The sequence below is a fragment of the Protopterus annectens genome, chromosome 1.part2, assembly GCF_019279795.1.
Source record: "Protopterus annectens isolate FY-2018-M chromosome 1.part2, PAN1.0, whole genome shotgun sequence".
Classification (NCBI taxonomy): domain Eukaryota; kingdom Metazoa; phylum Chordata; order Ceratodontiformes; family Protopteridae; genus Protopterus; species Protopterus annectens.
In genome coordinates this window covers 108,754,142-108,769,219 of record NC_056727.1, presented here as the reverse complement: position 1 = coordinate 108,769,219, position 15,078 = coordinate 108,754,142, and the positions used below count along the sequence as shown (strand labels likewise).

Below are 15,078 nucleotides of genomic sequence, written 5' to 3'. Positions count from 1 at the left end.
CTTGCCTGACCATCTGTCTCTGGAAGCCCTAAGGGAGTTCTTATCTCTTCAGCATGGATGGCTATTGCACCGGACTAATTGGTGGAAAGATCATATGCCAAGGTTATACTGTACCATTTTCCCCAAATTTACCTGAACAGAAGCTGTAGCTACCAAACTTTTTACCCCACCACATGCAGGCCGCAATTCAAGGGGTGTCTATTGTTCTAAAAAGGGCTATCTGGAATGTCCCACTAGACCAGAATGGGTCATGAATCCACTTTCGATTCTTTTTGGTCCCAAAAAGAACAAGGAACCTCATGCAGTTTTAGATGTCAGTGGCCTAAATCAGTACATAAAAAATGCCCCTTTCAGAATCGTCATTGTGTCAGAGATTTTACCATGTCTTAATAAAAAGAACTGGATGTGCTCAGTAGACCTTCAAGAAGTCTACCTCCACGTAACAATTACAAAGGAGTCAAGAAGATTTTTGCACTTTAATCATTATCAGTTCATGGCCATGCCCTTTGGTCTGCCCACTGTCCCCATAATGTTCACCAAGTGATGGCAGAAAATGCTGCCCATCTGAGACTCAAAAGGATATGTATTTTCACATATTTAGATGATTGTTTCAACACTGCAACTACCAAAGAATCATTACAATCAGCCAGAGACTACTTTTTGCAGCTTTGCCCATCTTTAGACATCTCTGTCAGTTATCGGAAGTCTCAGCTAGAGCCCTTACAGAAAGTCACTTTTATCAGATGCTCTCTGGACTCAACCTTATGACATTATCACCACAGAAAGAATCTCATCCCTTCACCATTCTGTTCACATTTTGTACCATCATCAGTCCCTTCCAGCCTTGTTGGTCTTAAGATCTCTGGGTTTCATGGCACCCTCTATCACCATGGTTGACTGCACCCGATTTCAATGAGGATACTTTAATGGATGCTGTCCAAAGTGGTCACAGCTAACTGACTTCCTTCAGCCACAATACATTTAGCCCAGACATGAGAGAGTCATTTAAACTGACCTACTCTAGTGCCCCCAAAGGAAGACTATTCATAATGCCCTCCTCATCAGCAGTAGTTACCATTGACACCTCTTTTGGGGGGGGGTATTTCGAGGATTCGAGGGAAGGTTCAAAGGGTTTGGAATGAGTAGGGGCCTTTCTTCAAATAAGCATTCTGGAGATGAGACAGCAGTTCTAGCATTTCAGGAATTTCAAGAATTCTTGCACCCATGAATGATAGCTATGCAGTTGGACAAACATGGCAGTAGTATGGTACATCAGCAAGAATGGAGAAAACAAGTCTTACCCTCTCTACATGGAGGCCTTAAGAGTATGGCAGGTTTCTTCCTAGTGGCAGTTCACATATCAGGGAAAGTCATCTGGTTTGTGGACAGGCTCAACAGACTGATTCTTGTGTGTCATGAGTGGTTCCTTAATCATTAATTTAAAGAGATTTTCAGCTACTGAGGCCAGACTTGCTGTGCCATGTTTGCAACTCCCACTGACACCAAGTGCGGAAGCTACTTTGCCTAAGTTCCCCCAAAGGGGGTAGTTGCCAAGGGATGCCCTAGTCTGTAATTTGCCTCTGTTTTCTTTATGCCTTTTCCCCCTTCTTCCCTTGATACCCGAAGTTCTACAAAAAGCATCTACCTGCAAATCGCAGATAATAGTCATTGCTCCGTAATGGTCCAGGCAGATCTGGTTTCCTCTGTTAGGCATCATTTCATGGTGTCCCCATGGCTTCTAGATCCACAGTCAGGTCTCTTTTCACACCTGTGCAAACAGCCTCATCTGGACCTTTTGAATTTAAAGGTAACTGCATGGTTTCTCCACTTCCTATAATTGTCAGACATGCTTTCTTTCAGAGAATGTGATTCATATGTTATCTGCTTCTCAGAAGTAATCTACTCAAGAAGTCTGAAAGTGAATAGAAAAGTTTCTCCATCATGGTCAACAGTCAAGGTTTAGATCCTTATTCCACTTTTATTGCAGATTATTTGAATTTTCTTTCTACCTCGTATGGCAAAAGCTCCAGTTTTTTGACCATCACGGTACAGGTAAACTGCAGTTCAGATTTCTACTCAGGATTCTAAAACACTACACTGGCTTCTCATGAGCTATGCAAGGCTTTTCTCAAAGGAGTATTTCTCATTTGTCCACCGATTAAAGACCTTGTTCCTCCATAGGGCCTTTATTTAGATGTTCTTCGTGTTTCACTGTTGCATTTGGGTTATCTGCTTTGCAGTAGCCCTCAGTCGGCCTGATTAACAAAGTCTTGGGTTTTGCGTCGGTTGCTGTCCCTTCTTCCATGACGTCAGGTCGTCAGGGGTATAAAACATGCAGCCAATGCCATTACATCAGTCTTTCTTGCCATGCGGTGCCCGAAGCAGAAGCATTTCGCAAGTGCCGGTCAGCCGACTCCTGAAATTTTCGTTTTCGAGTTTCAGAAACGAAGTCTTCAACTAAAGCTAAGTACCCCATTAGGGAAACTTTTTCTTGTTCCTTACCGATGTCAGTAAAAGTTAATAATTGCATTACTTGTGGAAAGCAAATACCTCACAAAGATTTTCATTCGTACTGTATTCCTTGCCTAGGCCCTGACCACAACATGCCTTGCTGTCAGTTTTGTGCCTTATTTAAACAGCACACTGTCCGTCATCGGTATAGTTTCACTTCTAAATATTTCGGTTCTTGGTTTAATTATCCAGAAATGTCATCGGTTAGCCTTCCGACTACTGTGATTCGGAAAAAAAACGCAAAGATAAAGATAGAGACAGGCTGCCGAGGTCCAAAGCTGCCAACGAAGCTTCTCCTAAGCTAGTCGCCAGTTCGTCGTTACTCAGTGAGGCACTTTCGCAGCCCTGATACTCGCTACTTCTGACTCGCAGGCCTCTACTGAGACCCATTTGGAATCCGGTATGCTGCGAGATGCTTCAGCTGTGGAATCTGCGGATGTCTCTACCTTGGATGGGTCTGGAGCTGCTGTGCAGGCACTGGCTTCTGAGGGTGTTTCCAGGCCTATGGACTTGCATATTAAACCGACACCTCCTTCTTCATTTAGGCCAAAATCTCGAACCATGCCTAAGAAACTTACTCCCAGGCCGCATGCTCAGGCCTCTATGCCTAAAAGATAAATGATATGAATGGCTGAAGATCTCATAACTCTAATCAGGGGAAGCCAACTTCCCCCTTCTAAGAGACCTAGGACTGAAGTTGTTTATGAATCTTCTGAACAGGATTCTGATTTTTCTGATTCTTCTGATGATCTGGATTTCCCCTTATCTACTTATGCGGATTCTGATGCAGAGGACTCTATTCCCTCTGCTTCCCCTCCAGAGGAGTTTTGTTTTGGTGAAACCTTACATACTTTAAGGGAGCATTTCCACTGGGAAAGCCAGGATTTTTCTGATTCCAAATAGAGGCTTAGGGATTTCTTACTCCTGCCTCAGCATAGGCCTTTAGCTATCCCTCCTGTACTAGACATTGTTGATGATGCCTTTTCAGAATCTAGTTTGGCCCCTGATTCTTTGCCTCCTGCTCCCAGAAAACCTGACAGATATTACAGGGTTCCTGATTCTCACAAGTTCCTTTTTAAAAATCCTATTGCAGATCCAGAGACTGTTTCACAGGGACCCAAGGGCATTAAGGCTTCTGCTGCTAAAAATCCTACCCCCTCTGATAGAGACTCCAGGGCGCTGGATAGATGGGGTACGAAAGTTTACACTTCAGCAACTTTGGCCATTAGAGCTTTAAACTGCCAGTTTCATATGTTAAAATATCAACAACATGTTATTGGATTGCTTAAACAGAAAATGATGTCAATGCCTGACTGTACTGAAAATAAAGAATTACAGGATTTAATGCATTCTGCTGAACAGGTTGGAAAACATACTTTGCAATGTGGATTTGATTCATTAGAGGCCTCTTGCAGGGCTGCTGATGTTCTCAGTGTTTCACTGTTGCAGTCATTACATTTGGGTAATCTGCTAGCATGTTGCCCTCAGTCGGCCTGAATAACAAAGTCTTGGGTCCTGCGACGGTTGCTGTCTCCTCTTCCATGACGTCAGGTCGTCAGGGGTATAAAACATGCAGCCGACGCCATTTTATTCAGTCTTTCTTGCTGCGCGGTGCCTGAAGCAGAAGCAATTCGCAAGTGCCGCTCGGCCAACTCCTGAAATTTTCGCATTCAAGTTTCAGAACCAAAGTCTTCAGCTAAAGCTATGTACCCTGTTGGGGAAACTTTTTCTTGCTCCTTACCGATGTCAATAAAAGTTAATAATTGCATTACTTGTGGGAAGCAAATACCTTATAAGGATTTTCATTTGTACTCTATTTCTTCCCATATCATAACGTGCCTTGCTGTCGGTTTTGTGCTAGATTTAACCAACGCACTATTAAGCATCGGTATATTTTTGCTTCAAAATATTTTGGATCCAGATTTAATTACCCTGAAATGTCGTCGGTTAGCAATCCGACTACCAGAGTTCACAAAAAACACAAAGAAAAAGAGATAGACCGTCGAGGTCCAAAACCAACGACGAAGCTTCTCCTAAGCCAGTCGCCGGTTTGCCGGTACTCAGTGAGGCGCTTTCGCAGCCCCTGATACCCGCTACTTTTGAGTCGCAGGCCTCTACCAAGACCCATGCTGAGTCCGGTATGCTGCGAGATTCTCAGAGTATTGAACCCACGGATGTCTCACCCTTGGATGGGTCTGGAGCCGCTGAGCAGGCACCGGCTTCTGAGGGTGTTTTCAGGCCTTAACATTTTTATATAAAACTGACACCAGCTTTAAAAACAAGATCAAAAACATCTTCTAAGTCTAAAAAACTGACGCATGAGCCACGTGCTCAGGCCCCTATACCTAAAAAACAGATGTTCAAAATGACTGAAGACTTAATTACCTTGATCAGGGGTCCCGTCCCCCCGCTAAGAGGCCTAGGCAAGACACTGATTATGAATCTTCAGATCAAGTTTCCATTTCTTCTGATTCCTCTTCTGATCAGGAATTTTCTATACCACCCTATGAGGATTCAGATGCAGAAGAATCCAGCCCATCTGCATCTCCTCCTGAGGATTATTCTTTTGGAGAAACCTTGCATACTTTAAGGGAACATTTTCATTGGGAGAGTCAGGATTTCTCTGAATCAAAAAAGAGGCTTAGGAATTTCCTTCTTCTTCCGCAACATAGGCCTTTGGCTATACCTTCTGTATTAGACATTGTTGATGATGTTTTTTCGGAATCAAGAATGGCTCCTGATTCCCTACCTCCGGCTCCTAGTAAACCAGACAGATATTACAGGGTTCCTGACTCCCACAAATTTCTATTCAAAAATCCTGCTGCTGACCCTGAGACTATCTCACAGGGTCCCAGAGGTGTAAAGGCCTCTACAGCCAAAAATCCTACCCCCTCTGATAGAGATTCCAGGGTGCTGAATAGAGGGGGAAAGAAGGTTTATACGTCTGCAACCTTGGCAATTAGGGCCTTAACTGCCAGTTTCATATGCTTAAATATCAACAGCATGTTATGGGCGTATTGAAACAGAAAATGATGTTGATTTCTGATTATGTGGAAAATAAAGAATTACAGGAATTATTGCATGCAGCAGAACAGGTTGGAAAGCATATTTTGCAATGTGGTTTTGATTCCTTGGAGGCCTCTTGCATGGCCGCAGTTACTGGATCTGTGATTAGAAGGCATGCCTGGCTTAAGGAGCAAAATCTGCCTGATCATGTTAAAGCTAAATTGTTGGATGCCCCTTTACAGCATGATACTCTGTTTGGTAATAACGCAGAAGAGGTTTTAAAGAAAATGGAAGACAAAGCTAAATCTATGCAAACTGTAAAAGATTTCTTACAAGTGCAGCCACCCAGGTTCAGTAGGCACTGGCCTACTAAAAATTTGTCCTTTCCTGTGTCCAACAGAGCCTCTCAAGGCAAATCCAGGCACTCAAAAGGCTCTAGATACCAATCACAGGGTTCTTACAGGTCAGAGCAATGGGGTCCCTCCACCTCCAAATCTGGAGGAAACAATGCACAACCCTATAGTAAGCAGTCTCAATGACTCTCCTCTACCTTCACCAAGCATTTATCTTTTGGCAGCCCCTTTGGGGGGAAAATTAGCACTTCATGCTGAAAATTGGCATTAATTACCTAGGACAAGTGGGTATTAAACATAGTATCCCAGGGGCACAGATTTCATTTCCATACTTTGCCAATTCCAAACGGTTGACCAGATCTGCCACAAAATCAATGGGCATAGGCTCAGAAACAAGTTACGTCCCTCATGGATATGGGGGCTATTCAACCAGTACCAGAACAGGAAAAAGGACAAGGCTTTTATTCAAGGCTGTTCCTGGTACCCAGAAAAGACCATGCCTGGCGTCCAATACTGGACTTATCAATTTTGAACACATTCCTGGACATTCCAAAATTCAAAATGCTGACTTTACAACAGCTACTACCTATCCTGCGCAGGAACGCTTGGTTAGTGACTCTAGACTTAAGAGGCATACCTACATATCCCAACAAGGGAATCGTGCAGAAGATACCCCCGTGTCAAGGCAGGTTTTATGCATTACCAATTCCCTGCACTGCCCTTTGGCTTATCTACTGTACCCAGGGTCTTTACAAAGTGCCTGGCACCAGTAATTGCATTTTGCAGACAAAGAAGCATACAAATTTATTCTTACCTGGACGACTGTCTCTATCAAGCAGAGAACAAAAACATTCTTCAACATCTGGCGTTTGTAGAAAGGCTTCTAACATGCCTAGGGTACACAATAAATGAAAAGAAATCACAACTGGTACCCTCTCAAATAATTACATTCCTGGCTGCAAGCATGAATACAACTGCCCAGATGGCTTACCTAACGCCAGACAAACAAAGGCAACTGGCAACATACTTCAAACAGATGGCAGCAAAAACCCTGTTATCTGCAAGATAAATTCTGCAGGCTTTGGGGTTCATGGCATCCTGCATTCTACTAATTCCATATGCAAGACTGCATATGAGGAAACTTCAATGGTACCTAAAAAATTTATGGAGTCAGCATTGTCACAGTCTGGAAACAATGATCCCTCTCATTCCCTGTCTACAACAGGAGTTTCTTTGGTGGGAAGAGACATGTCACCAAAACAAGGGACTGTCATTCACTGTACCCCCTGCCACCCAAACCCTAATTACAGATGCATCAGACTATGCTTGGGGGGCCCACCTGGCGGGGAGATGCATTCAGGACATATGCAGCCCAAAACAAATGCATCTGCATATCAACCAGAAAGAGATGCTAGCTGTTCAGAATGCTCTGACAGCTTTCAAGGACTTACTTCATCTGGGACAACACCATGGTTATGTGGTACATAAACAAGCAGGGGGGTACACATTCCTACCCTCTTTGCAGACTTGCCATGGCATTGTGGAACACAGCCTTGACTTACCAAGTACATCTTCAAGCTCAATTCCTGCCAGGAAAACAAAATACTCTGGCAGACGACCTAAGCAGAAATATTATGGACCTGCACGAGTGGAAACTGGATCCACATATCTGCAGCATGGTAACACAGAAATGGGGGAGTCCAGACATAGATCTATTTGCCTTTCCCCAAAATTATCAACTGGAGAAATTCTGCACAAGGACTTATCACAGACAAGCATGGAAAGTGGATGCCCTATCTTTCAGATGGAAAAACATATCAGTCTATGCCTTTCCCCCTCTGCCTCTTCTCTCCAAGGTCTTACTAAAGGTCAGACAGGAAAAACCAAAAATGATCCTAATTGTTCCGGACTGGCCTCGCCAGCACTGGTACCCAATTCTAAGGAATATGTCTCAACTCCCTCCTTGGTACTTGCCTCAAATACCTCATCTACTGTCGCAGCAGAACAATCAAATTCTGCACACTCAGCTCCAAGCTCTGAACTTTGCAGCATGGCTGGTTATTTAATTATTCAAACAACACCTCTCAGTAAATCTGCAATGGATGTTGTTTTGGAAGCCAGAAGGCCTAGTACTAGAAAATCTTATGCTGATAAATGGAAGAGATTCTGTGCTTGGAACCAAGCAAAAGGAACGGACACAGCAAAACCAAATATCCCTCAGATTTTACAATACTTGACTGAGATGCTTGACAAGGGCCTATCTTTTTCTTCAATAAAAATCCATGCCTCTGCCTTCTCGGCTCATTACAATATGGATCCTCCCATCTTTTCTCATCCTCTACTAAAACAGTATCTTAGAGGGGCCAAAAATTTAAGGCCTCCCAGAAGATCACCTTCTCCTGCATGGGACCTCAATTTTGTGCTGGAAAAACTCACCCTGCCTCCTTTTGAACCAGCAGCTACTGCGGATATAAAATTTTTATCTTGGAAAACAGCTTTCCTTTTGGCAATCACTTCAGCAAGAAGGGTTTCAGAACTACAGGCTTTCATGGCTGTGGAGCCTTTTATTACATTTTTCCCGGACAGGGTGTCCCTCAGGACCAATCCTTCCTTTATGCCTAAGGTGATATCCAGTGTGGCTCTTAACCAAACTGTTCACCTGCCAACATTTTACCCAAATCCGCAGAACAAGGGGGAGCAGATTCTGCATTCATTGGATGTCACAGACAACTAAGATTCTACTTAAACAGGACCAAATCTGTAAGAAAGTCTGAGTAACTACTGGTGCATTTGCTTCAGGATCAGAGGGGAAGGCTATATCAAAGCAGACTATTTCTAAGTGGATAAGCCACTGCATTTGTTTCTGCTACTGGCACCATGGTAAACCTGTGCCCAAGGGAATCGGGTCACATTCCTCCAGGGCTGCCTCTCCCTCAGCAGCCTTTCTCATAGGAGTTCCAACCAAAGACATTCTAGAAGTTGCTACTTGGAGCTCTGTTCATACCTTCACAAAGCATTATCATTTGCCTCTCTTCTCCAAATCCAGGGCAGGCTTTGCCACTTCTGTTCTGCAGGGCCTTATAGCGTCTCCTAATGCTATTTAGTTCCAACCTCCCATCCATAGCTTTGGGATTCTACCCAAATGTAATGACTGCAAGAGTGAAACACGAAGAACATAGTACAGTTGTGTACACTTACCATAAATGTAGATGTTCGAGTGTATTCACTGTTGCAGTCTTGGTTACCCTTCCTCCAGCCCCTGTTCTTCTTTTGGCTATACCTCTACTGTCACTTACTGTGCTCTAAAAGCTTTTTGGTGTATTTGCTTTTCTGTTGGAGGTATATCCTTGTATTTATAGATTTAATTGCTTCCCATTAGCGAGGCACCTGACATCTGGGGCAAGAAAAACTGATGTAATGGCGTTGGCTGCATGTTTTATACCCCTGACGACTTGACGTCATGGAAGAAGGGACAGCAACCGACGCAGGACCCAAGACCTTGTTAATCAGGCCGACTGAGGGCTACTGCAAAGCAGATATCCCAAATGTAATGACTGCAACAGTGAATACTCTCAAACATCTGCATTTACGGTAAATGTACACAACTGTACTTTCTGGAAGCACTAATGAAACTGACATTGAACCAGCTTCCTGTACAAACCTTATGTTTTTATCATGGAAAACTATATTCTCGTGGCTAGTACTTCAGCTAGAAGACTTTCAGAACTACATGCATACTGTTAACTTTCTGGTTTTCTTTCCAAACCACTCCAATAAGGGTTGGGTTGGTATAATAGTTAAGGTGTTTACCTCTCAGGCACAAAGTACAGGGTTTGGTTCTCGCCTATCAGGGATATTGGTTAGGCTTAAAATAGCACAGAAGAGCAGCTAACCTAGAATTTACCTGTGAGTAAATGACAAGGGAAAATACTTATTGCATACATCAGATGTCCACAGACAGCTCAGATTCTGCTACCATAGAATGAAGGTTTACAAAAAGGGTGTTCAGTTGTTTGGTTCCTTGCCTTCAGCAGATTAGTCATGAAAGTTTCTAAACATTTTTCTACACAGTGTCAGGGTGTCGTGTCAGCTGTGGTTGTCTCTCTCGATTCATTACCTCTGTGCTACATTTTTTCAACAGTCATGGCTGACCATTGCAAATCTTATCTCACACAGTCCATCTCTCTCTCTCTCTCTCTCTCTCTGCTGGATGCCGTAGTTTCCTCTTACCTTCTTGTCTGTCCCACATCATCTTCAGTAGATTGTCTTCCATCTTCCTGAACATTTTCCCAAACCACAGTAATCTGTTCTCTTACCTTCTTTGCAATTGGAGCTACTTTTTCTGTCCCACAGTGTGCATCCTACCACCCATATTGGGCAATTCATCTCTATCACCTCTAGCTTCCTGAACTGCTTTGCCTTCACTGCACAGGTTTCTGTACCATGCAGTAATATTGGTCTTTCTACTGTTTTATTCATCTTACTTTTCAGCTTCTTAGGCATTCTTTTGTTACACACTACCCTTGGCGCACTCTGCCACTTGTCTGCAGCCCCTCTGATGGCAGCTCTGATCTTTTCATTCAGACTTCCCTTCTGTTCAACCACCCCTTTCAGATCCTTGAAGCTGTCAACCTGTTCCATTATTTTCCCTTCTTTCTCAATTCTCACCATCTTCTGGTTCTCCTATTAGCTAACATTACAGCCGTCTTATCTGTACAGTGTTTCATCTCATTTGCCTTGAGTTTTGCATTCCATTCCCTTGTCATATGCTGAAGTTCTTGTCCAGAATCTGCCTGTAATTCCACATCATCTGCATGCAACATCTTTGTTGCTCTTGCCTATCTAACCTGTTTGCTGATGTAGTCTGTCACCAGTATGAAGAGCAGTTGGTTTAGAGGTGAACCCTGATGCACATCCACTCATACTGGGAACCTGTTGGTCAGTCCAAACACGGTTGTTTTGCATCATGAGCCCTTGTATGTAGCCCGCACTTATTATACCAAATGTTTGTGGGACTTCAAACCATCGCAGAACTGCCCAGATCAGTTTTTTGGACCATGTCATATGCTTTTTCTCAGTCTCTGAATGCCCAGTTTGAGTCTTTCTCATCACTAGTTTCTTCTCAACTATCTGTCTAACTGCAAACATCTGATCTGAATTCAAACTGCTCATCATCCATCTTACTTTCTACTACTCTGTGTATTCATTTAACAGTCGCCCTGTCCAGGACTTCATGCAGACTGAGACAGGATTTTGATGTCTTTATACTGACCTGAGTTGTGAATGTCCCTTTTTTTCATATCACTGGAACTAGAATGCTTATTCTGCATTCATATGGGAAACGCCTTTCTCTCCATATTGCTTGAGAGTACTCTGTGGAGCCATTTCTCCCCTATCTGCCACAACATCTTGCTTGTACATGCTGTGACGTTATCTGAGCCTTCTACTGTACAATTTTTCATTTTTCTTAGTGCTCAGGATATCATTGTTTTTGGACATACATCCCCCTTTACACAGTTCTCTCAATCCCCCTCGTCACATGCGATTTTTCAAGCGAACACACACACACAGCCACACTACAGGACCAACATACTAGTAGCAATAAGTTAAAGTGGACAGGCATTTTGCATCCCCCCTTTTATGAAACAAAAATAAATGTCCTTGTGTTGTAGAATTTTGCAACACAGTTCATTAAAATCTGCTGATTTTACACTGTTTTTGATGATGTGCTTATATTTTCCATTGTTTTGTCACTCTTTTCTTTTTAAATGTGTTTGAATTGCATTCCACTTTCTTACTGGAAATGGCAAAAGTTATGCGCCATTTTGTATCCAAATTTTGTTTTAATTAGGTGTCCACATTTTTAGCAGGATGTTCCTACTTTTCAAGAGCCTTAGTTAGATTTTGTTTTAATTAGGTGTCTACATTTTTAATAGGATGTTCCTACTTTTCAAGAGCCTTAGTTTGATAAGTTAATGTGTGCAGGTTGAAAGGTATGGGTTTGTCCCACTTTCTGTCTCTGTCTCACACACACATGCACACACAGTCCTCTCAGTATTCACACACTTGCTAGTAGATGTCCAGATTTTTAGCAGGATGTTCTTACTTTTCAAGAGCCTTTGTTCTGATTTTCAGTTTCTGCAGGTTGAGATGTACAAGTATAACACCCTACACACACACACACACCCTACACACACACACACACACACACACACACACACACACACACACACACACACACACACACACACACACACACTCTCATGGTTCTCAGCATCCATTCTCCCAACTGTACCTGAACACCCTTTGAAATAACTCTCATACTCCCATGTACAAACACAAGCAAGAACACAAAGTATGTCCAATTTTCACACATGCATGCATCACTCTTAGGTGCAAAACATGCAGAGCAACATTGAACGCAGACAGTCGCTCTGATTTTCCACTCCAAACAGGCATGCATCACTCTTACAAATGACTCGCTCACTAGCGTTACACCCAGTTCATTCACACAAACACTCATTACCCTTATAAAGGACTCAAACACCAGGATTGCACCCAAAAAAAAAACTCGCACGCACACAATGGCTCTGCTTTCCCACATCATTCATGCAAGCACTCATCACTCCTGAAAACATTATGCACATACAAACACAAGCAATTACGAACACAGACATTCTCAAAACGTAACCATTCTTCGACATCTGCAGACTCTGGAAAAAAAAAATGAGAGGGAACTGTCCTGAGGCTGCACTGTTTATTGCATCATTGTGTGTGCAGATGTACTAATGAGGAGCACAGTTAATTGGGAAGTCCTGAACTAATTTTTAAAGTGACATGACAGGTTAACAGCATACATACTATTTACTTTAAATTTTGTTATTGAGGCTTTGGTTGGCCAGACTGTGGTCCGTAGACTGTCTATTGAACAACTCTGTAGTAGATGAAAGTACATTTTGATAAGAGCCCTGCTCAGTGAAATGCTTTTGGGAAGCTATAGTTGCAAGTATTTTTTCCCATATGTTCTCCTGTATGCATTACACAGGCACATGTATGCACACATTTGTGTTCATTTTGTTCTGTTTTAAAATTTTGTATGAGTTCAGATGTACATCATTAGCATTTTTTCTTTTCCTTTTTTCTTTTTGTAGGAAACTACTTGTTTATGCTCCTGTTGTGGATCAACCAAAACTTGGCAGGACCAGGGATGAGATGTCTGAGGTATGTTCTAGGAAACTGGCAGAAATCTTTTTATGTTCAGGAAATATTTTCTTCTTGTTTAAAAGTGGTATGACACACAAATGGTATAGCCACATACTGTACTTCTTCCGGTTATGAGCTGCTTTCATACATCTCTGTTAAAAAAAAGAGAGGAATTTAGGAAATTGATAGCAGAAATGATTAGAGTATTAAGAGAATATAGAAATTTCTTTTGAAGAGATGCCTAGTGAGTAGAATAAGATGTAAATAGAGTTTAAAGCGTTGTCTAAATAAGATAAAAATAAATATGGAGAAAAGTTAAGAATTATTTAAAAGGTAATTCATGGTTTCTCCCTGCTGGGAGAAGGATTACACTGGAATGTATTTCACCTAAAACTGCTATAATGGACCTTAAGAAAGTTCTGGGAGAAGTAGTCCATTTTCAGCCAGGAATATTACTTATAGGACTGGAATGTGATTTGCAGCAGTGAAGATGTGTCTGTGGGGCCCAGTAGGGAACGTATAACAAAGGAGGGGGCAGATTTTTTTTTTTTTTTTTGGTTTAATAAAGATGTTTCTTTGCTTAAAAAGGGGGGACAGGGATTGAATAATTTATGTAGTGTTGCTTAGGTTATGTGACGTATAACACTATATGTGAAGCATAATGTTTGTTAATTTTATACAGTTTTACTACTTTTATATAAATGTAAATGTGCCTATTTCACAAGTGATAATTCTTTTTTAAACACCTTTATTAAATTATTTAAAAAGTATGGTTATGGTATTGCAAAATAAGGGGAATCACACAGATCAAGGTATTTTTTCTTGCAATTGCAAAGAAAGTGAAAATAAGGGAGGAGTTAGAAAAAGCTTTTAGCACAACAATTTAGGCAACATAAAATAGGATTTTTGCCAGACTTAGGGAGCCTATATCAGGAATAATAAATATAGTTCCTATATAGATGTTTTGGAAATCTTAGGAACATTTGTATAAGGTGGATTAATGAGGAAACCAGGAAAGGGCACAAATGGCAATATTTGTGGAAGTCTTAATTGTCTCAAAGTTAGAGAAATATGTGACTCAATTTATAGATGAGCTAGCAAGAGATGAGTTAAAAATGGTGCTGTATAATCAGTCATCAGGGAAATCTCTAGGAACAAATGGTATTCCTATGGAAGTTTGGAGGAATGAGCATGATAAAGATTTGGAAGGTTTTGTTTAACAATATTTTGAAAGGGCGGATTTACCAGCATCTTGAAAGTAAGCTATGGTGGCTACATTACTCAGGGAGGGTAAAGACCTTTTAGATCAGCTTCATGTAGACCCTTTTCAGTTTTAAATCAAGATTATAAAGTGTTTATGACTAGACTAGCTAAGGGAATGCTGAAGTGTTGCCAAAAATTATAGCTGTGGATCAGTGTGGTTTTATGTAGGAAAGGTAAACATATGACAACATTAACGAACATTGGTGATCCAGAATAAAGCATAATATTAAGAAAACACCATTGTTATTGTTGGATCTTGATGCAGAAAAAGCATTTGATATAATCAACTGGGATGTTAGGAGCAGAGCAATGGTAGTGTTTACATTCCCTGGTAGAATAATGGGGTTAATAAGGAGGATATGTCAAGGGCCAGAGGAAAGAATTAAGATGGGAGGGCTCCTTTCTGGTGGGCTGTATTTGGACAGTGGAACCAAGCAGGGTGTTTTTTTCCCCTTTGTAATTTGCTTTATATTTGGAGCCATTGGCAAAGGAATTAAGGGACTCACAGATTCAAGATTATAAGAGTATGATCGAGAAAAACTATTTTTTTCAGAGATTGTATTATTTTACAAGTGCAGACATTTTGAGAAAGTTTCAAGTCTTTTAAGGATATAAAATTACTGAAAATAAAACAAAGGTTATAGTAAAGTGTGAGCAACGTATTTGTATGTATAGATTAAAATTCATTCTATTATGTTAGCTAAGGACATGTGGGAAGAGAATAAACAAAATATAATGCAAA

At 41.5% G+C, this 15,078-nt stretch overlaps 1 protein-coding gene across 1 annotated transcript in view; it reads left to right on the top strand.

Moving 5' to 3' along the window:
* Nucleotides 1-15,078, top strand: part of PSME4 (proteasome activator subunit 4) — a 2,990,260-nt gene that overhangs the window by 2,172,660 nt on the left and 802,522 nt on the right. Inside the window, exon 34 of the mRNA XM_044055122.1 lies at nt 13,022-13,091. Coding sequence (XP_043911057.1) covers nt 13,022-13,091 — 70 coding nt within the window. The remainder of the gene's footprint in view (nt 1-13,021; nt 13,092-15,078) is intronic.